The sequence below is a fragment of the Parasteatoda tepidariorum genome, chromosome 4, assembly GCF_043381705.1.
Source record: "Parasteatoda tepidariorum isolate YZ-2023 chromosome 4, CAS_Ptep_4.0, whole genome shotgun sequence".
Classification (NCBI taxonomy): Eukaryota; Metazoa; Arthropoda; class Arachnida; order Araneae; family Theridiidae; genus Parasteatoda; species Parasteatoda tepidariorum.
The window spans coordinates 22,066,008-22,087,440 of NC_092207.1; the positions used below are offsets into that span (position 1 = coordinate 22,066,008).

General features: G+C 33.1%; 1 protein-coding gene across 4 annotated transcripts in view; it reads right to left on the reverse strand.

Moving 5' to 3' along the window:
• LOC107450057 (sushi, von Willebrand factor type A, EGF and pentraxin domain-containing protein 1) overlaps positions 1-21,433 on the reverse strand; it is a 107,564-nt gene that overhangs the window by 48,873 nt on the left and 37,258 nt on the right. For 2 of the 4 annotated variants that reach the window (XR_011636554.1, XM_043039731.2), the window contains exons 7-14: positions 18,575-18,769; positions 16,406-16,654; positions 14,956-15,195; positions 10,994-11,185; positions 7,630-7,763; positions 6,625-6,700; positions 6,151-6,519; positions 2,695-2,910 (exon numbers count right to left, since the gene is read on the reverse strand). Coding sequence is in view for 3 of the 4 variants with exons in the window: in XM_043039731.2 (XP_042895665.1) it covers positions 2,695-2,910; positions 6,151-6,519; positions 6,625-6,700; positions 7,630-7,763; positions 10,994-11,185; positions 14,956-15,195; positions 16,406-16,654; positions 18,575-18,769 (1,671 nt within the window). In the remaining variant the exon portion in view is untranslated. Of the gene's footprint in view, positions 1-2,694; positions 2,911-6,150; positions 6,520-6,624; positions 6,701-7,629; positions 7,764-10,993; positions 11,186-14,227; positions 14,288-14,589; positions 14,650-14,955; positions 15,196-16,405; positions 16,655-18,574; positions 18,770-21,433 lie in introns of those variants that run through there. The other 2 variants (XM_071179513.1, XM_071179514.1) reach the window with 2 other exon arrangements.

Genomic DNA, 21,433 nt, shown 5'->3' on the forward strand with positions numbered 1-21,433 from the left:
CTATTACAATTGTGTATGTTCTGAATTCATATTTATTCACTGGAATGACGAAAGCAATGTTGACTTCACTTTAATTCGTAATGAATTGAAGACAGAAGAAATGCATTTTACCTTAATACACACATCTGTAACAGTATCCGAAATCGGAAGTCATCAGTTGCAAGTTTGTTGATAATAGAAATTAAAAATTATTGAGGAATTTTTCTTCAAATGTTTGGCGTGTTCTGTTCCTGAAAGATTTACTAATATTCTGGAGATTTTTTTCAAGTTCTTCGGCCTTTTCCTTAGGGAAATTTTGCTTCTTATTTGCTGCTAAAAAATGGCGTCTGATTCTGTCAATGAATTTGATGGAACCAAATGAAAACGTGATAAGTTAATGTCTGATATTTACAGGCTCCCGCTAGACGGCGTACTCGAGCGTTGCGATCGCGAATGTTGTTTATTTTTTTATTTTTTTTAGAATTTGTTATTTTTTAGCAAAATGTTTTTTAACCTAACAGAATTCTTTGCCGACTGTTTTCTCTATAAATGAAGAAAATAAAGTAAATATTTAAGTGTTGTGAAAGGAATCTTATTTAGTTGTACAAAGTACTTCAGCCAAAATTTGGGAGCCACGTAAGAAAATTATATATATTAGATGATAAAATTGATCTCAATGTGTAATGACAGCTCAGAAGAGTCAGGTCAAAATTATATCTATAGTTTTAAATTTTGAGACCAATTTAAAAATTTTATTTAGATTTAGAGGTTTCTTCCTTTTTGGTTGATATACATTTATCATTAGTGATTGCAAAAATGCAAGTGTTCATTAGAAATAAGACGGACACAGTCCCATCGGGTTTGGGATCATTATAAAATTTTCATACATTTTCTTACTATTTTCACAATAAACCGTTTTTTCGTCTATTAAGTAAAAAAAAAAAGAACTACAAAAAATTATTAAGTGTAAATATTAGGAAGTATTAATTTAATAAAAATCGGGTTCTAAAGGATTTTGTTAGTTCGTCCGTTGTCTTGCTTGAACCTCAAAAAGTCGCACGAAGTCGCATTTTCAAAAACGAACGTATAACAAGGTTAATACTTAAAATTCACCCTCCCTACATACACTCGTAAGTAAAATTTAAGAACGCAACTAAAAAAGCAACAAAGCAGCGGAACGAGCAGATAGAAAGAATAGAAGGACTAATCCGATCAACTTTGGGTCAAGTACTACTCGGTATGCGCATAGTGGCAGTATGACATAGTGGGCGATTGTCGGAAGAGTATAAAGTACGCTGAAAATGTATGTTTAGCATTTCCGTAAAAGCTATTGAACACTGTATCCCAATTTAAACGACATGAAGTTACTGCCTCAGTGTGATATGTCAAACAAATAGTTTTCTATTAACGATAAAAAGATTACTTCGCCCGATTTCGAATCAATGGAGAAGTATGAGAAAAGTAAAGGTGGGACTAGTGGGACTGCGGAGTGGGGTCATTTAAAGTATCATTTCACGAGCTTGGAGAACATTTTAAACATCAGTATTAGCTTTCCGAGGGCCAAGTAGTGGTCGTCCACGTTCATCCACGGTGGCGGACTATTGGTACATTGCCTCAAAAAGAAGATTTAACAGGCAGCACACTGCTGGAAAAATCTCAAGGTGCAGGCAACAAAATCTGGACAATCAATATCGCATTTTGCCGATATTAGAAGACTAAACAAACATCTATTTTCACTACAACCAGTACAGAGTGCACCATTCTTACTTGCTAGTCGGATACTGCGATTTCTGTGGCGCTAGAATCACAAGAACAGAAAAGACGAGCAATGAAGCCGAGCACTCTTTACGGATAAAGTAGATTTCTTCTGACTTTTGGTTTTTGAAATGTAACTTGCTTATCGAGAGAAAGCTGGGAACACGAAATTAACTCTTCAATATCATCGAAAAGACCTGTAATGGAGATGACAATGTTCTCGTTTTGGGAAGTATCGTGATTATTATCTGTACTAGCTTCCATATCTTCTTAGGTGGTTCAAGCACAGGTACAGGGTCGTACCGAGGTTCTCTTCCCTGACACGCGTCATTTTAGAGGTACTATGGGTCCCCATAGTCCCCACTTCTTCTCCATGGGCAACAAAGCTACACATTCATTATACAGTGGCTGCCGAACAGTTGTTAAAAAGAAATGTAATGCGATATTCAGCGAATAGGTCACTCAAAAATGTACCCAGATATAAATCTAATTTAGCACTAGCGGAACAGTGATGGAAATTGACAGCCACCAGCAATGGTTCCAGGGCCACTATCGATGCTTTAACAGAAAGAGACATAAACAACGTAAACAGTTCTTTGATAACATTGAATTCAACATGGACAGAAGCGTAAATCTGGAATAGCAGTTAGGAAGAAGTGATAATTACCTACTCAAGTCAGGATTTTCCTTACCAAACACACCACATGGGAGTTTCGGTCTTCTGCTCAATTATACTCAAAGCTAAATTTTCAATAACGTTCTTTTTAACCATTGATTTTTTTTGTTTAGTTTTGTTCGCTTTTCTCATGTTCGTATGTCTAAGAGATGTTGTAATATTATTCGTGTCAATTTAGAACACTTTTGAAGCGCGACTTTACAATGGAAAAAAAAAATTTAGTTTTTGCTCACCAGTAAAGTAAGAAATAAATATAAAATTTAAGTAAAAGTAGAAATACCTACGACAAATATTTCCTTGAGCTACAGTTCCTGCTTCACAAACGAACATTGGTTCATCTTCATCGAATTTAACATACTCTACGTGAAGTTTGTTGTTCCCTAGCGAGATGTCCAACTCCCCAGAGTATGCTGCATCTTGCAAGAATTGCATAGCCTCTTGAACACTGTGCATAAGAGAATTTTGTTCCCTTCTTTCTTCAGAGTTCTCGGCCATCTTTCCTGAAAATAAAATATAATTAAAAAAAATTTACAGTTTCCCCCCTCCTTTTTGAAAAATCAATTCGTATGTAGTTGGAATGATAAACATCAAATACCACCAATATTAAAGATGATAACAAGTAACAGTGGTGCAGTAACTCTAATGTTTTTTTCTAGGGTTCAGTTTTGTAAAGGCAGTCTGAATCTTAATCTAAACATTTCTTAATCTAAACATTTGTTAATCTAAACATTTTTTGTTCTGGAATTAAGAGATTTTGTTTAGCTGCCCTGCTGAAGGGGATATCACTTTTTAGTCTTTGAACGCTTCTCCAAGTCTTTTAAATAAGCAGCAGTACGGTGTTGTTCTCCGTAGCTGTATAGCTTACGAAAATGAAAAAGGATGTTATAGCGTAAGGTCGCTATACCAAGATTACATTAAGTAAGTGCAAATATTTTCTTATATTTCACAAATGCTGCGTTTATTTCAGCAAAAAACACTTTACAAGTACAAGTTAAATAAAATTACGATACCAATTTTTTTTTATCAGTAAGGTAAAAGTATCATTTAATATAGAATATTAATGGTTAAAAATACATTTACATTTTTTTTAAAAGACACCTTATTATATTGAGCATAGTTTCACTGTTCTTTTCTAGATTTTGAATTTTGCTTCATGAAAATTTTATGAAATTAGAACATTTTGCTATTATGCCTTTAGAATAACATCAAGATTTTTAAATATTTTAAACAAAGTGTTTTTCGGAATCTTAAATAATTTAGTCATTTGTGTTACTCTTCTATCCACATCCTTTAAAACTGTTAACTTTCGCTCTAAGCATATAGCATTACACTGAATAGTTGCAACCATTTTCGCTAAATAATATACGTCCAGAGAACGAGCGAAACTAAAAACAACCAAAAAACAACCACTTGCTTTTATTTCAAAATAAACCACATCTTACAACACTTCGCAAAAAGAGTGAACACAATTTTCAAACAAGAAAAATATGATTGATGAAAATATTAAACCTTCTAAAACGAAATTTTGAAAGGTTGTGATTATTTAGGAAACACCGAATTTTGAATGACTTTGCAATACACACTTCAAATTCTCAATAACTGTAAGTAACCCAAATGTCACAGTTTTTTTAAACCATAGATGACGTTCACGATCTCATCGGTATATAATAGGTGGTCCAGTCACTCTCTCTTCATTCATTGAGAAAAGATGTTTCATGTTTATTGAGCGCTGACATCGAAAGAAATAGTGGTCTGAAAAGTTATAAAAGAGAAAAAATGTCTTACACCTAATTTTTGAGTAATTATCCGAGAATTTACGAAAATGAAAGAAAATTTCGTTTGCTTTATTGGAATGAACGTTTCAGTTCAGGCGTTCTGAAGAACGTTAAAATAACAATGCGTCTATGGAACAGCAAACGGGATTGCATGTGAATTTCGTTATAATGAAAGGATGAGGGATTGTACTAAAGAGGGTAGAATGTATCATTGTCTTCAACATTAAATTAATTTGCTTGCTGCTTTTCAATTAAAATAATCAACCAATTAAAATAATTTCAATTAAAATAATGAACCAAAATTTGAAATTTCTGGGTGTTTTCTCCCTAAAGCCACTCCATAACTACCTCTATACATAAGAAGATAATTTATAGCGTGTTTATAAACATTTGTTAATCATGCAGGGTGCGTAGCCAAATTTTTCAACAAAAATAAGCACCTTTTAAGCACTCAAACATATTTTTAAGCACTTTTAAAAAATATAATTAGTCAGGGTTGGCAAGTTTTTGACAATTGACGGTTTTATCCGGATTTAACCGTCATGTCAAAAAAAAAAAAAAAAAAACTTTTGGCATAGTTTTTGACAATTGTCAAAAATCATGAAAATTTGAATCATAAAACGAATGGCGTTTTCATACGCTAAGGACCGACGATACGCCGAAATAGATAGGGGTTGAATTAATTGTAAAAACGTTCAATAGAACAATATGAACAATGTCTTTTTGCATAATACGTGGCGAAAATCAACATGGTAAAGGGAAAATTAAGCACTTTTTTAAGAACACCCAATGAATAAAGCACGAAAATTGAAAATTAGCACCTTTAAGCATTTTTTAAAAACGATACACACTCTGTCAAAGGGTGTATTATGGCTTTTACCCTTTGCAAGCATTAAACCAATAGCGAGAGTCATGTCACTTTGTTTCATTATTATTACGTTTTTTCTTCTTTTGTTGATGAATTTGATTTCAAGACATTGTTTAAATTTTTTCGTGTGCTTGTCTAATATGTTAATATTACACGTGGTTATTTTTAAAATGGTCTTCGTTTAATTTCACTAATAATTGATATGGTAAGTGAATTAAGAAAGCAAAGAATGACGAAGATAGGAAGGAATCAATAGAGTGGTTCAGCGACTCAGTGAACCAGTCAGCCGTCGAATAAGTGACTCGAAGTATAAGTGAATCAGAGAATTAACTAAGTAGTAAGTCGGTGTACCAGGGAATAAGCGAATCATTTTATAAATAAACAAAAAAATTTTAAACTTATTTGAAATACAGCAGTTGGCAAATCCTGATTATTCATATTTTTGAAAATTTCCGATCTTAAGTTTTGTATTACTTGACACCTGCTTATAAAATTATTCATTATTTAAAATAAATTTAAAATATACTGAGTGTTCCGTAAAAACCACGCTTTATGTACATTTTAAAACCCTTATCAGGAATGAAAGCTAATAAGTATTACAGAAGGGGGTCATAAATTAATATTTAAGCCAGTAAAAAAACATAAATAGTAACATGATCGGACAAATCACTGAACAGGAGGGTGAATATAATGAAAAACAAGACAAGTTTGATTGCTGGAGGAAACAAGGATTTTAGGGATGAATTTTAGTAACACCTTTAAGCATCTGTATAGTGTTTATTATATTCGCCTTTCTCTACTGTAATTTCCCACTTCATTTATTTTATTTTCACCTTTGATATGGATTCCAAAAATACACATTAAAGGTAGTCTTTACAGAGCACCCTGAATAATTACTTAAAGTAGATAATAAAGCAGAATAAAAAAAATTAGAAATAAATAAAAGTATTATGCAAATGAATGAAATGTGGCAACAAGTATTTGAATCCGATTAAAATTACAACAGTTGAAAATTACAACTTCGACAGTTGATTTTTAGTGTTCTTACATCGACTAAAAATTAAAACAAAAGTCAATTCAATTAATGCCATATTTACCTCTCAAGTAAAATTCTAATTCAATCTTGTTTGGATTATTTTCCACTAGGGTAACACCAGATAATTCCGGACGAATATCTTGTCCAGTTCGGGGATATCCAATACTTCCAACATCAAACTGAGTCACACTTTCTGTGACACCATATCCTGAGGTCCCAAAACTCGACAAGCTGCTTCTGTCTAGAAGATTGGGTGACTCCATGTGATGAGAATCGAAACTTCCAAAAGAAGAGGTTCGATTCATGGCTCTTGATTTGGCGAGAAGATGAGGCATTGGGACGCCTCGTTTGAACCTGGACATGCGCTTGGCATTGTTATGGAATGAACGTCTTTTTCTTAAAAATATTGAATTGGATTCTTCTTCAAGTTCTGTTTAGAAGTGGAGGAAAATTTTAAAATAAGTAGTATTTGCTTACGAAAACTTTCATTAAAGGCATTTTTTAAATTGTAAGGATAAGTGTTGAAAATACTTACTGTCTCTTTCTTCTTCACATTCTGCAATCATGTTTTCAACTTCGCAGATGACATTATTTCGACAAACATGGCTAACCTGCACAAACCAAAGATCATGTAAGACGGTGTTACACGGTCTGTATACATTTTAAAGCCTTTATTCACTTCTTATAAGGTTTATTTTTGAAACTGAAAGTATGTTTTGTATAATTTTTCTATTTTGTTTAAAGCGAAATATTTTTTTGTAATTTTTCCTTTTTATAATTTTGTTTGGGTTGAGGAAACTTAAATTTTTGAAGAAGCATTTTTTTATTTTTTTATTTACTAACAGAGGACCGATTATGGAATTTGTTGGAAAAAAAAAGATTTTTTTTATTCTGATGAGCACTCTGTTTTTAAAAGTTTAATTAAACAAAAATTTTCAAACTTTTTTTCTAATGGAATTAACATTATAGTATTGATTTATTTTGTTAAAAAAAATATAAGTTGATAAAAATATAACATGGAGGACTTTGCGACTCGACAGAATTTTAACGTGCATCAGTCACCAACTACACGGGGAGTCTTCGGACGGCGGGGTTCGAACCCACGAACTCTCGAACATGGGCCCAGCGCCCTACTGACCAGGCTATCCCGGCCTAAATATAAGTTTAATTAGTTCAAACCGTTTTAGAAACTACACTGTCTTTAGGGTCTTAATTAGCTATATTAGGATAATTATTAGCATTTAGCATTTTTAATAGTTAGGTTTAAGTAAAATAATCGCACAATAAATTTTACTACAATGCATCAAGTTTTTTTAAAAAATATATACTTTAATGTTTTTTAACAGTAAATTCATAAATTATTTTAAAAAAATTTAAAAAGTGCAGTGGCCATTTGAAACAGTTAAAACCGTACTCCTTGTTGTTGCAAAAAAAAAAAAAAAAAAAAAAACATATTATAATTTCCTAAACTTCGATGATTAAAAAAGCCAAAATCTCTTTAAAAATAATCCAATTTCAATGAGCAATACTCAGCACTCACTCTGTTGGATATTTTTCTTTCAAGATGCTTTTCTAGTTGGGCCAACAGAAAGTTATCCTCGCACGTGAGACCCTGTCCTTCGGAAGTAACAGAGACAGTTCCAATTTTGTAAATGGCATTGGAGAAGAAAACAACTGCAAAATAATATGTAGAAATCAGAGAGGAACAGTGGGACAGGTATAAAATAAGACGGGCAAAATACATATCACCTGCAGGAGAAATCATATATAAATTAATTTAACATCAAGAAACTCATCCGCGTCTGGACTTGATAATCCTCTGAATTGGTTAGTGAGGGAGTTGCCACAAGGGTTTGCTTGTAAGTCGCAAGTTCGGATTTACGTATTTTACGGCTTAGGGCCCCCGAGAACGGGCAATACCCCAATTATTCAATCCTTTTCAAATTTTAATAGAATATTGGTAGCATAAATAGTGTACAAAGTTTCAGAAAAAATTACGTATTTTACGGCTTCGGGTTCCAAGAACGGCAATACTCGATCCTTTTCAAATTTTAACAGAATATTGGTAACATAAATAGAAATCTGTAAACAAAGTTTCAGAAAAAATTAACAATAAGTTTTAAGTAACAGTTAGAAGAAAAGAAAATATAAGATTAAAAAAATTTTTTTTTGTATCTAACACTTTCGGTAATCGTTTTTAGTTTCCTTAAAGGTATAAGATTACAATTTTCGTTTGAGAATAGCTGTATTTTACAATAATTCTTATTAGGATACGAATTGATTATCATCCATTAACTACAGTATTTTTTTTTTAAAAAAAAAAAACATTGCGTGGTTAAATCGCATTTTTATAAATATGACAATTAAATGTCTAAAAGAAGAAAAAAATTAAAAGATAAACTTCAAGGTTCTTTTTAATTTTTCTTTCTTAAATATTTATACTTGTTTCGGTTTTGAAATATTTTTAAAAAAGTAAAAAAATTGGATTTAGTATTTTTATTAAAAAATAATATATAAACTGTTTTTGATTAAAATCACTCAATAAACTTCACAAAAAATATTCGTAAGACATGAAAGGAACTGAAAAAAAGGTAAGAGGAGAAAAAAAATTGACCTGCTTGATATTATAAAGCCTCATCTTCAATACCTTCATTGAGTTGAGTTACAAAATTTTGCACTTTTTTTCTATGTTTTAAAACAAAATGAAGCAATTCGTTTCAAATGAAAAAGACAAACTTAGATAAGAATTGATATATTTCATTGAAAGTACACATAAAAGCTTTTGGATAGTTTCAACTGAAAGTAAAATGGTTTCGATTAAAAGAAAAGTACATTTGAGAGAGAAAAAAAAGAAGAAAAGATGCAGAGGAAAAAAGAAGAGAAAGATAAAGTTACTGAAGCACTTAATGTTTTTTAAGGGAGGGAGGTAAGGAGATCTTAAAAAGTGAAACTTATAAGGCATAAGGGAGGCCCACAGGGTGACCATTTGTTGTAACTTCGATTTTTGAAATATCTTTCTTTCTGTAAGAAGGTATTCGGCGAATTTTTGAAGATGAGAGTTTCCATTAAGCACGTCGCATCCAAGATAAATTGAGTATTTGAGCATAACACATTAAATATTTTATATTAAGCAGAAAAAAGCAGAATATCTAAAAAAAATTATGATTTAATGACTAAAATTTCACACCCGTAAAATTTCAAAGCATGAAAAATTTTTTAAAAAAAGTTGCTTTTTTTAAAAATATTTATTTCTTGAGAACTAACTGTCAAATTCCGTTCAAATTTTTTGTACTTTGACGTTTGAAATGCAGTATAAATTTGTAGACTTCACTGGTAAAAATTATTTCGACCATAAATAAATGAAATGATAAATATTTTAAAACAAATATTGCTTGCACGGGATTATTTGTAGATAAATAGGTTCTGCGATTGAGCGCAAAAAGCACAAGTTTGCAACCATTGTTGTGTGTTATAATGTGAAGTCTGAGGATGACAAGGAATGATTTAATAACGCAATTTATTACTAAAGTTATTCTGACTTTAAAGAAAGTCGCGACGTAACTTTACTTGGGTAGGCAAGAAATTCACATATACGCTTACCAAAACAGCTCAGGGGTCTGTCCAGACATTTTGTGAAAGGTCCGTTTTTCGTGAAATTGTGAAAAAATTACTCACATTCTTTCAACCAGGGTCCGCTTTTATGAATTTGTGCAAATAGGGTCCGTTATTGCAAAAAAAAAACTTTTTCAAGGAGTTTTTAAATTGTAAAGACATACAAGATTATGCTCAACACTGTAAAATTATAATTAAAAAAATTAAATTTTAAAAAATAAACAACAATTGCTGCTTCTAAATTAGAGATGCAACATACAAATATTTGGTATTTAGCCTATACTGCTGAACGCAGAATATTCATTTCGGACGAATAATGGAAGAATCGTCTGCCGAAGACAAAACTTAATTCGTTTACATCCATCTTTCTTGTTTTCTGCCCTGGAAAGGGTTTATTCGATTAACAAAATAATAATGAAGATAAACAAATTTGTGAAGGGTCCGATTAAAAGAAAAATCATTTTGTGAAGGGTCCGTTTTTATGAGATTTTTTAGGTCATCAAGTCCGTTTTTATGAAAAGATATTTTGTGAAGGGTCCGTTAACGGACCCAAATTTCTTCTAAACAGACCCCTGCAGCTGACAGCAACTCATTGCGAGATGTAAATTATTCGAGAAATCGCTAAAATCCTTCATATTTCTGCGATGCGAACCACTAATGTCTTTTTTCATTTTTATTTATGAGGTAATTGCCTACGGACTTGTACAAGCAGGTCATTGGTGATTTTGTGAGAAAAAAAAGAGCAACTTGATTCTTGACATAGGTAGCAAGTCTGTTCAGCGTAATAGGTTAAGCGTGCAATAATTTTTAATAAAAATGCACAGATCGGCGATGACACTGGGGATGGAGCGTTCGCCTTTCAATGAGATGAACCGGGTTCGAATACCAGCGATGGCTGATCGATACGAATCTGCATCCGGCTTGCACCGACCACAGTGCTGACGTGAAATATCCTCAGTGGTAGATAGATCATGGGTTAGAGTCCCTTTGCCGTCTAGTGGTCTTCCTCTCCATGTAACGCAAATGAGGGTTAGTTCCATCAAACAGTCCTCCACGAAGGCAAATTTCGCCCAATACTTGATCCAAGAGTTCGCTTGTCTTCTGAATTGTGCTCAAAATTACACGACTACGGAGTTGAGCATTAGCAGTCGTAAACCCGAAATTCGGGTCAGCTGTTTGACGACGGTTATAAAATAAAATAAAATGACAGATTCGTGTTTTTTTGTCGTAGTTCACGTGCCAACGATATTATTTCATAATGCAAAAACAAGGAAAGTAAATTGAGAGCTTACTTGAGCAGTCTGGAAAAGGTAGGTACTCCGACGGTTGCCATATCCCATCGTACGCACAGAAATAGAAGGGTGGTGTCTTCATTGCAAATCCATAGCCTTCGTTGCATGTGAGAGAGCAGAACACTCCATTCTCTGCTTCAGTGCAATTCGAACGCCCGTTGATGGGATCAGATGGAAAGGCACACGCATGCTCTGAAGAAAAGAAACATCATTGAACTGAGCAGTCAACTGATTATGATAATCAATATTTTACAAACAATACTTAAAATAAAATTAGATTGCTAATCAAACATACATTCCGCACAAAGAGAATATTAAGAGGAATTCGAACTAGGCTTAACTAAACCAAAACGAATAGAAATTAAATATTATAAAATTATTTAACAGAATTGACAAATTTATGCAAATTCTCGTAGGAGAACAAAATTATCTTTATTATACAATTAAAAACATACATAAGCTTTTTATAACAATTAACGTCTTTTTCTGTGGAATGCTCAGCAGCGTGCAGACGACAACAAATGTAGGCTGTTATATAGGCTGTTTGGAGCTGTTGTCATCTGGTGGTTTCAAAACGTGAGCCAAAATTGGATAAAATAATTCACGAATAAAGTAAATGCATCTTAGCTTCAGAGCTAAAGAGAATAGAAGGGCTAGTTCACTTCGCTCTTAGAGCTGAAGCTACGATTTCCCTCCTCATGACGTCACTGTGTCCACAGATCTCGGAGATCGCAAGCAAAGGTATGATAACTTTGCATCTTTCTCTTTGTAAAAATAAGTTAGACTTTTTCTGGTTATTAGCTTTCAAACTTTACGTAATTAACACATTATTTCCGTTCATAAACATAGTTCAAAAAAACATTCTTGGTTATTATATTAAAAAAAAAAATACCATTTTAAACTTATAAAAATGTTTTACTAGCTGGCGAAAATGACACTATAAATACTTTATTTCAAAAAGTTCAGTTTTAACTTTAATTATTAAGAAAAATGAAATCATATATCGACACTTTTTTTGTCTACATATTCTTTTATAACGATAAGTTGAGTTAAATTTAGAATACCTGATTTTAAAATATGTCGTTAATAGCAATTTTTTCATACTTAATTATTAGAAAACATCAACCTTAAACGCTAATTACTGAAACAAAATAATAATTTAGGTTCATAATGACATTAAAAATTTTACAATTGTTTATAGATATTTAAATTTACGATGATATAATTTATAGATATTTAAATTGAAGAGAATATAATTTTTAAATAAAATCATAAATATTTAGAATAACTACATTAAAAAATATGTTATGAAATTAGGAGAATTTCAACTATATACTATATATTTTATTTATACTTTTTATTTACATTTTAATTTTCTTTGACTATATCCATTTTTTAATTCTTTTCACCTGCCTTTCTTTTTGAAGTAACGAGGCGGTTTCTATTTAGATAATGAATTTTTATAAAAGTTCTTAACGTCAGAATAAACGTATTGCTGTTAAAACAGCAATAACTGCGTCATTTTGGAATCCATTCTTTACATAGTTGTTCATTTACTTTAGGGAACATGCGGAAAATTATATTTTTTCCTTTTGTTTTTGTATCAGAATTTTTGCAAGTTGCAATCGCGCAAACTGGCATTTCGATAAAAGTTTTAAATTCTTGTAAATTCACTGCAAAAACTGAGGAAAGTCAATATAGAAAATAACTGTAACATGTCTTAGAATAACATGTCTTAGAATATAATATGTAACTAGCCTTACTTATAGACTTAGAAATAACATGGTAACAACTTAGGTAGTAACTTAGTAGTAACTTAGGTAACATGGTAGGTAACTTAGGTAACTTAGTAACATGGTAGTAACTTAGAAATAACATGTCTTAGAATATCTCGCAAAAAGAAATAATCCAATATTAGTTAGAGCTAGTAAGGCTGAACGCTCCGTTCTTGAGGTAAAAGTGCGAGCTTTGCGCCAAAGTGACGTCACTAGAGAAAATCGGAGGATTGGAGCGGCGAGAGTTACTTCAAAGGAGTGAACCAGCACTTCTATTCTCTTTAGCCCTGTCTTAGCTTGGTGTAAGCTTCCTCAATTATTAATGTTCTACAGCCTTTAAAGTATGCATGAACGCTTGATTCGGTATTAATTTGAAATAAAGTATTCATGCACACAGTTTTTGGAGGAGGTTTTCAACACTAAATTTGGAAAGGTATTGCACCACAGTTCTTACAGTGTAGTCAAACGTACTTCACGTACAAACGTAGTCAAACGTACTGATTAAGTTCCAACTGAACAGGGTCCGGGCAAATCTCTCTTAACATTACTACCTCCCCCCCCGGTATTGTTCAACATTAGCTATCAAACATAGCTTACAGTTTATAAATAAATAAACTTAGTTAATTATGCGCTTAAATACGCGTATATATTCTAGATAGTCGACACATTACAGTAAGTGTTAAATAGTACATCGTAGTATTTACTAGAATATAATATTATATGTTAGCACGATATCAAATTATTGTTATTTAAATAGTTATAATTTTAAAAAAAAAGCTGAAATCTGTATTTTAGGCAACTTTCCAGTTAGATTCACACTTGAGAATTATCTTCGCCATAAAAGAGGCAACTTTGTTTTTGGTTTTGGTAATTATTGCATGATTATTTAGAAACCAATCAAGTATCTTAGATTCCAAAACCATTTTTTCAATGAAAAAATTTCGCATAACCTATGTAAACAATGTTTACTCTTTTAAACAATCTCAAATCATATTTTCGTGAAATGTGAAAGCTGTGGACTCGTCTTTAAACATAGGCGATGTTCTAGTGAATTGTAAAAATTTATTTTCCTGCCTTCAAACAATGAGTAAAGATGTTTTGCGAATTGTAGAAAGTATTTAAACAATCTTTTTATTAACGATGTTTTGAGAATTATAGAAACAGTTTTAACGAATTCAAACAACTGTTAACGATGTTTTTGTAAATTTTCTGAAACAGTTTTCCATTTCTTCTTAATCGTTAACGATGTTTTGTACATTTTTGCACCGGTATTCACGTCTTCAAACAATCGGTGAGATAGGTTCCCTAAATTTTCCGAACAGTTTTCGCAGCTTGAAAAGCCCAATAACGATGTTTTTTTTTTATGAATTATTAAAATCGTGTTTACATTACCCGAACAATATCAAAAACAGTAAAAAACAAAACATGATAATAATAATAAAGATATTATGGACTTCACCTTGAACAGTGATTGTGATGATGCAAATGTTGTTATTGCCGGCCTGATCCCTAACTTCATACACGAATTTTTGTTACTGTTGACGAACAACTGTTAACGATGTTTTTGTAAATTTAATGAAATAGTTTTAATTTCGTCTCAACCGATAACGATGTTTTGTACATTTTTGCAACGGCACTCACGTCTTCAAACAATCGGTAACATCGGTTTCCTGAATTTCCCAAACAGTTTTCGCAGCTTGAAAAACCAAATAACAATGTTTTTTTGCGAATTATTGAAATCGTGTTTACATTACCCGAACAATATCAAAAACAGTAAATAACAAAACATGATAATAATAATAATAATATAAAGGACTTCACCTTGAACAGTGATGGTGATGATGCAAATGTTGTTATTGCCGGCCTGATCCCTAACTTCATACACGAATTTTTGTTACTGTTGACGAACAACTGTTAACGATGTTTTTGTAAATTTAATGAAATAGTTTTAATTTCGTCTCAACCGATAACGATGTTTTGTACATTTTTGCAACGGCACTCACGTCTTCAAACAATCGGTAACATCGGTTTCCTGAATTTCCCAAACAGTTTTCACAGCTTGAAAAGCCCATAAACATTTAATGTTTTTATGAATTGTAGAAATCGTGTTTACATAACTGAACGATCTCGAAAACAGTAATTAACAAAACATAATAATAATAATAATAAAAATATAAAGGACTTCACCTTGAACAGTGATGGTGATGATGCAAGTGTTGTTATTGCCAGCCTGATCCCTAACTTCATACACGATGTCTGTGGAACCAAGAGGAAAAGCAGCAGGTTTTTCGTGAGATCTCCACACGGTGACGGCTTTTCCAGAATTGTCGGAAAATAGGGGTTCTTCCCATGTTACTGTTACTGGCAGGACTCTCGACAAGAAGATTGAAGGCGATACACATCTATCTATGGTAGGCGCTTGGATATCTATTAAATAAAAAAGCATTATTGTTTATTTTGTTATAGTGAACAACATGGAATAAAAAAAATTAGGCTATAGTGTACTATTTTAACCCCTTATAGGCTTTTTTTTTCCCTACAAAGTAATGATACGTTGAAATAATTTTAGGATTGAGATTGATTTAGAAAAAGTAATTAATTGATATCATTACCTAAAATTATTTTGACTTTAAAGACTCTTTTTTTTATGTGAATGGGGATTGGATTTTTCAAAAATTTTACCCACTGTAAAGAACTGGCCGTACAATACAAGCTTCAAATTGTTCTCATAAATAGCCAAATTTATAAATCCTGTGTTTATAACCACAAATAAACTCTATGAGAAATGGTTAAACAAACAAACGCTGGCTCAGTGGTTAAAGTGTTCGCCTACCAATCATCCAAGGTTTGAATCCGAGCGGCGGCTGGTTGATACGAGTTCTGCTCCACAGTGCTCATGTAAAATGCCTTCAACAGTAGGTAGCCTTTGCCGTCAGACTAACCGTGAAAGGTTTTCGAGGTTTTACATCTCCAAGTAACGCAAATGCGGGTTCGTTCTATCAAAAAGTCCTTCAAGTAGGCCAGTTTGTCCCAGTACTTGATCCAGGAGTTCCCATGTGGTCTCTGGGTTGGGATCAAAATTGCAAGGAAACGGAGTTGAGCATTGATAGTCGTAAACTCAGTAGTGGGTCGGCTGTTTAGCACCCGTCATAAAATAAAATAAAATAAACGAAAGCAAAACGTTAGAGAAAATAATTCTCAATGCTGGTTTCTCTTTGTCACTCCACGCAAACCTTTACTGCTACTTATGCGAAAAATTCATATTTTTTTTTTAAAATAACAGCTAAAATAATAGTTGGGAAAATAGCGTCTCATAGACATTAAATTTTTTTAATGAAGTAGGTGAGAAGTATATTTCCCAAGGGTACTAAAGGGTTAAACCAAACGAGGTAATAGTACGCATTTTGTAGAAAATTTTGTAACGAAAAAAAAAAAAAAAAACATTTTGTCTGAAAAAATCTCTACTTTCCCGTGTCTAAAATATTCTTGATTCACATTAAAAATAATCAAGAAATTGCTTTTATTTTATTTTTTAATCAATAAAAGTAAATGACGAAGAAGTAAAAGGAAAATTTTTTTTGAAATTTTAATGAGCAACTGAATCGATTGCGATTAAAAATAAACTATCTTTACAAACCTCGAACTGTGACTGTGAAATTGCATCTAGCTCTGTTTCTCGCACGGTCTTCTGCTGAGTACAAAACAGCTGCCACTCCTATGTCAAATCTTCTTGGAGATACAATGGCTGGTATAACAGTTACAGTCACAGGTTCTTCACTATTGTCATACGTAAGAGGATTTGGCCACTCCACCAGAGCACTAGCATCGCTTTCATCAGCATCCACAACTATATCTTCTGGGCACTTGATAACAGGCGGTTCTATATCTGTAATCAAATGAAAGAACCTGTCTCGTATTAGAACAATAAGTTATAACCATTTCTGTACTATATTTACTTTTACGATAGGTTTTATGCGCTTATATAAGGAGTTTCATACACTTATACAAAGAGTGTTTTAGTTTTTGAACCATTTTTTAACCCCTAAACGATCGGTTAATTTTCAAGAAAACGGTCATAAAAGTGCCTATTTCGTCAAATACACGTATTTGATTAGTGCTGACATCTAGTTTAAAATAAACTAACTGTCTACAATTACCTTAAAAATATCCTGGTACTACCATCTGGTGTGTAAAATGAGAAATAGAATGCTTTCCGGGCAAAAGAAATGAATTAGTTTTATTCTTATTGGTGCGTTACTACTGAACACTCTAGCACGGAAATTTCAAGGGAGCGAGAAATAGAGGGCGAAACCTCACCCCGTCATTTTCAAGGGAGCGAGAAGGAAGGGGTTAATAGCATTTGTTTTTGACACTATTTGAAAAAAAAGTTTGATTCGGTTAAATTTTTAATTGCATTAATCAAATATTTTTTTCTTTTTTTAAAAATACATCTGGAAGAAATCTTCAACTTCCGAGATTTCAGAAGAATCGATAAGAAATATATGACCTAGGAGAATTTTTTTTGGGTTTAACAGCAAGGTTTAAAGTTTAGGATGCTAAATTTATTTCTAATTGTCAAATTTACGAAAATAGTTCATTGCACCATTTTATTTTAAATATACAATGAAAAAACAAGCGAGTATTTAAAATAGAGAATAATATATGCCACTCTTTTATGTGAGATCTCACATCTAAGAAGTGGTAACAAGTTTATGGGTTGAAGAATTCGAATGATCAATCCCATCCCATGTTAAAACAACCAACTTTGCTGTACCTTTTTCAAAAAATACGAAATAGATTTTTGTATTTTTCAAAAAAATACAAATTGGCTTTGTTGTTTCAATCTCACCTCGCTCCATACAATTCTTCATTTTCGTCTTTTTACAAACGTAAACAATAAATTTAGAACTTCAATGTGAATATTTTTTTTTCTCGTTTTAGTTCTAGGTATTTTGTTCCAACCGATAAAATTCTAGGTATTTGTTCCAAAGATACAGCATTACGAACGGATCTCGTTCGGTCACATTCTCTATGGTGCAAAAGCGCCACGTTAGGCCATTTCTTTAACCGTAAACCGGATCGAAGGCGTTATAAACAGACCTGATCCGTTCATAATTGGGTATACTATAGCCTACGTCACAGGTTGTGTTATTCCTACTAAATTTAACCCATGAACGGCATTTTCTGCGAGCCTAACTTCAAGCCACAAATAAACAAACGAAGTGTTTGATCGTTTAAATAGCTGCTCGCCAGATTTTATTGCATTATAAAGAAAAGTAATTGATATTCGATTTTTGATTAATAACTGATTTATGTGGATAGTGGCATTTATGTGGATAGTGGCATAGAATTTAGCATTGCGTCATGGTAAATGTTATTCCTACTAAGTGGAAGTAGTTGTGTTTTTTTTATATTATACCCAATTTGCAAAGAAGAATAAACAGTGCTGAAAGACCTTTGTTTCTACCTTGGAAGAAGGAATACTTTTAGCTCATTTTTTAATAAAAGGTGCAACGAAAAATTGGTTCAAAGCGTTTATTGATTAGAGAATACTATAAATTCAGAAATTCATTTAATTGAGTAATTAAATGCAAAAACTATTAAGTTATAAAAATTGACATGTATTAAACCTAATGATCTGAAAACACGCAATGTCAATAGTATATTTCATTTGGAACAATTTCTCTACTTTTTGGTGTGGCTTATCTGTATGTTTCATCACGCTTTCCCAATAAGACTTTCAACAAACAGATCTAGATATAACATTGACTAAAAACTTCCATAAAATTGAATAGAAACTACATACCAACGCAAGTAGTATCGATCTCGGGTTCGCTCCAGACGCCGGAATCTATGCACTTTCTTCGTTCAGGTCCGGCTATGGTGAAGCCTTTCTTACACTCGAATGAGCACTCTTCGTTGAAACTAGATTTTCCTTTCGTGCACTTAGAAGGAGTAACGATGCCATTATGTATGGGTTTTAGGGGTGAACAGCTTACGGCTATAACAAATGAATTAATTACTTAAAAATAAATGATACATTTTATAAAATAAGAAATAAAAATATTTAGAAGTTCAGCAGTCCCTTTTAAATCTATTGGGAGTTTAAATAAGTTCGATCCGTTCTCAAAAGATAGCTCTGACTGTTATGAATGTTTCATAGTGACAGCTGGTTTCGGTGATTTCAGAGAGGTTATACATCTGTCAATAATAATCAGTTTATATGGCTTTGAGTTTCATACAAAAACCCTGTTTTTTACTTGGTTGAATATGTCAAATTTTGTGGTAACTAAGCACCATTTGCGGGAGGCTTTAATGTTTCTGCTTTAATTGCAAGAAAAGTGCAGCTGAAGCGCATCAAATGCTTGTAGAAGTTAATGGTGACAATGCTCCAACTGAAAAATCATGTTGGGAATGGTTTCGAAGTTTCGTGAATGGTGTTGTATACTATGAGCTGCTACAACCTGGCGATTCCATTATGGGCGATCGGTATAGGCTACAATTGATTCGTTTGAGTCGTGAATTAAGAGAAAAACGGCCGGAATACGAGCAAAGACATGACGAAGTTATTCTTCGTCATGATAACGGTCAGCCTCATGTCGCAAAAGTCGTAAAAAAAATTTTTTTTTGAAATGCTCAAGTGGGATATTTTACAGCACCCGCTGTATTCACCAGACATAGCTCCTTCTAATTACTGATTATTCCGACGGATGTAGCTCAATTTGGCAGGTCACCGGTTCACTTCTCTCGCAGAAATCGAAAATTGGCCCCTAACTTGGATCGCCTCTAAAGGCGAGACATTTTTTCACGATGGAATTCGAAAATTGCCTGAGAGGTGGGAAAAAGTAGTAGCCAGCGATGGACAATACTTTAATTAATCTGTTCATTCATTTTGTTCAAAAATAAATGCATTTTTGACCATAAAAAAACAGACCGAACTAAGCTGTACACCCAATATTTCAAGGAAGTTTAAAAAAAATGATATATCTTAAAAAAGTAACACTTAAGTGAAAACAAATTTCTTTGTCTAATAAAGTTTTAATTCTCAATGAAGATCGAAATTTAAATAAAAATGTATTTCACAAATAAATTTACGGTGTTTTAATTTTAATTATCTTTCATAAGGTTAGTGGAAAAAAAATTACCCCCCCCCCCCTATGACATAAGCATGAAATGATGCTTAGTGATAAAGCATAATTTCATGCCTATGATGTTTACGGAAGAGTTTTTCTAACTCCGAATCGAACCCACTCACTGAGTTGTTCACTAACATGAACAAGCGTGTTTATTTTCATATTCAGGATGATTGCGAAGCCTTTTAGATACCTGCATAATGAGTAAGCTGTTGATACACCTTATATTTCTCTAAGAAGGATACCAAAATATAAATTTGGATTTAAGAATGAATAAAATGCAAAAATGATATAATGGTTTGGTAAATTGAGTTTTTATAAGCATTAAAGCAAATTACCAATTAAAGTTTGAAGAATAAATTTAATTTAAACATAATTAATTACAAATAAATACAGAAAGTTAAAAATGAAATTAGGATCATTGTACAGCCATGCTTCACCGACCGTGCCACGAGCTAAAATGTGGATATCGTCGGTTGCTTGTAGAAAAACTGGTTTTACGTGACTCCTGCAAGTTGAAGTAAAAGTTCTTTTTTTTGCATCACCAAGTGAAGGTGAGACTACAGGGTCAGGGCACCGCCGCAGTACTCCCCCTCCAGCAAATACTACAAGTATTTGGGATTAAATCGAACTCTCCGGCCAGATCGTGTCGTTGTCTGCGGAGGTTCAGTAAATTGTGTGGTCGTTGGAGTTATCGCAGCATGAGGTAATTTTGATATCACAGTTCGCTCAATGTCTTTGAGGAGGAAAGCCGGTTTTAGACGGTCAACACTGATCACTGAAGCTTTTCCAGAAATGTCCAGACAAAAAGTTTTTTCTGAACGACTGAGTACTCTATATGGTCCATCATAAGGAGCTTGAAGGGGTTTCTTTACACTGTCACGTCTCACAAACACATGAGAGCATGATTCAAGAGTTGGGTGGATGAAAACTTTTACGTTTGCATGTGATGAAGTTGGAATTGGTTTCAGTTCTGACATGCAGGTTCGAAGTTTTTGAAGGAACTCGTGTGGATCAACATTTGAAGTTGACGGATCGAAGAACTCCGCTGGTAGTCGTAGGGGGGTTCCATAGACGAGTTCAGCACTGGTGCATCCTAGGTCCTCTTTTACGGCAGATCTTAGTCCAAGAAGTACAATGGGAAGGGATTCAGTCCATTTTATATTGGGGTGGCATTTGAGACCTTGTTTTAGAGCTCTGTGAAAGCATTCGACGAGACCATTGCTAGAAGGATGGTACGGTGTTGTACGCACTCTAGCTGCTCCGATCATTCGAGACAGTTGAAGAAAAAGGCTACTCTCGAATTGACGGCCTTGGTCTGTTGTGATTACAGAAGGAATGCCGAACCTAGAAAACCAGTTGTTCACGAGTGCTCGGGCTACCGTTTCGGCAGTAATCTCTGGGATGGGGATAGCTTCAGGCCACCTTGAGAATCTGTCAATGCACGTCAAGAGATACTGGTATCCATCAGAAGGAGGGAGCGGTCCGACAAGGTCGATGTGGATATGATCGAACCGTCGAGATGGTAACTC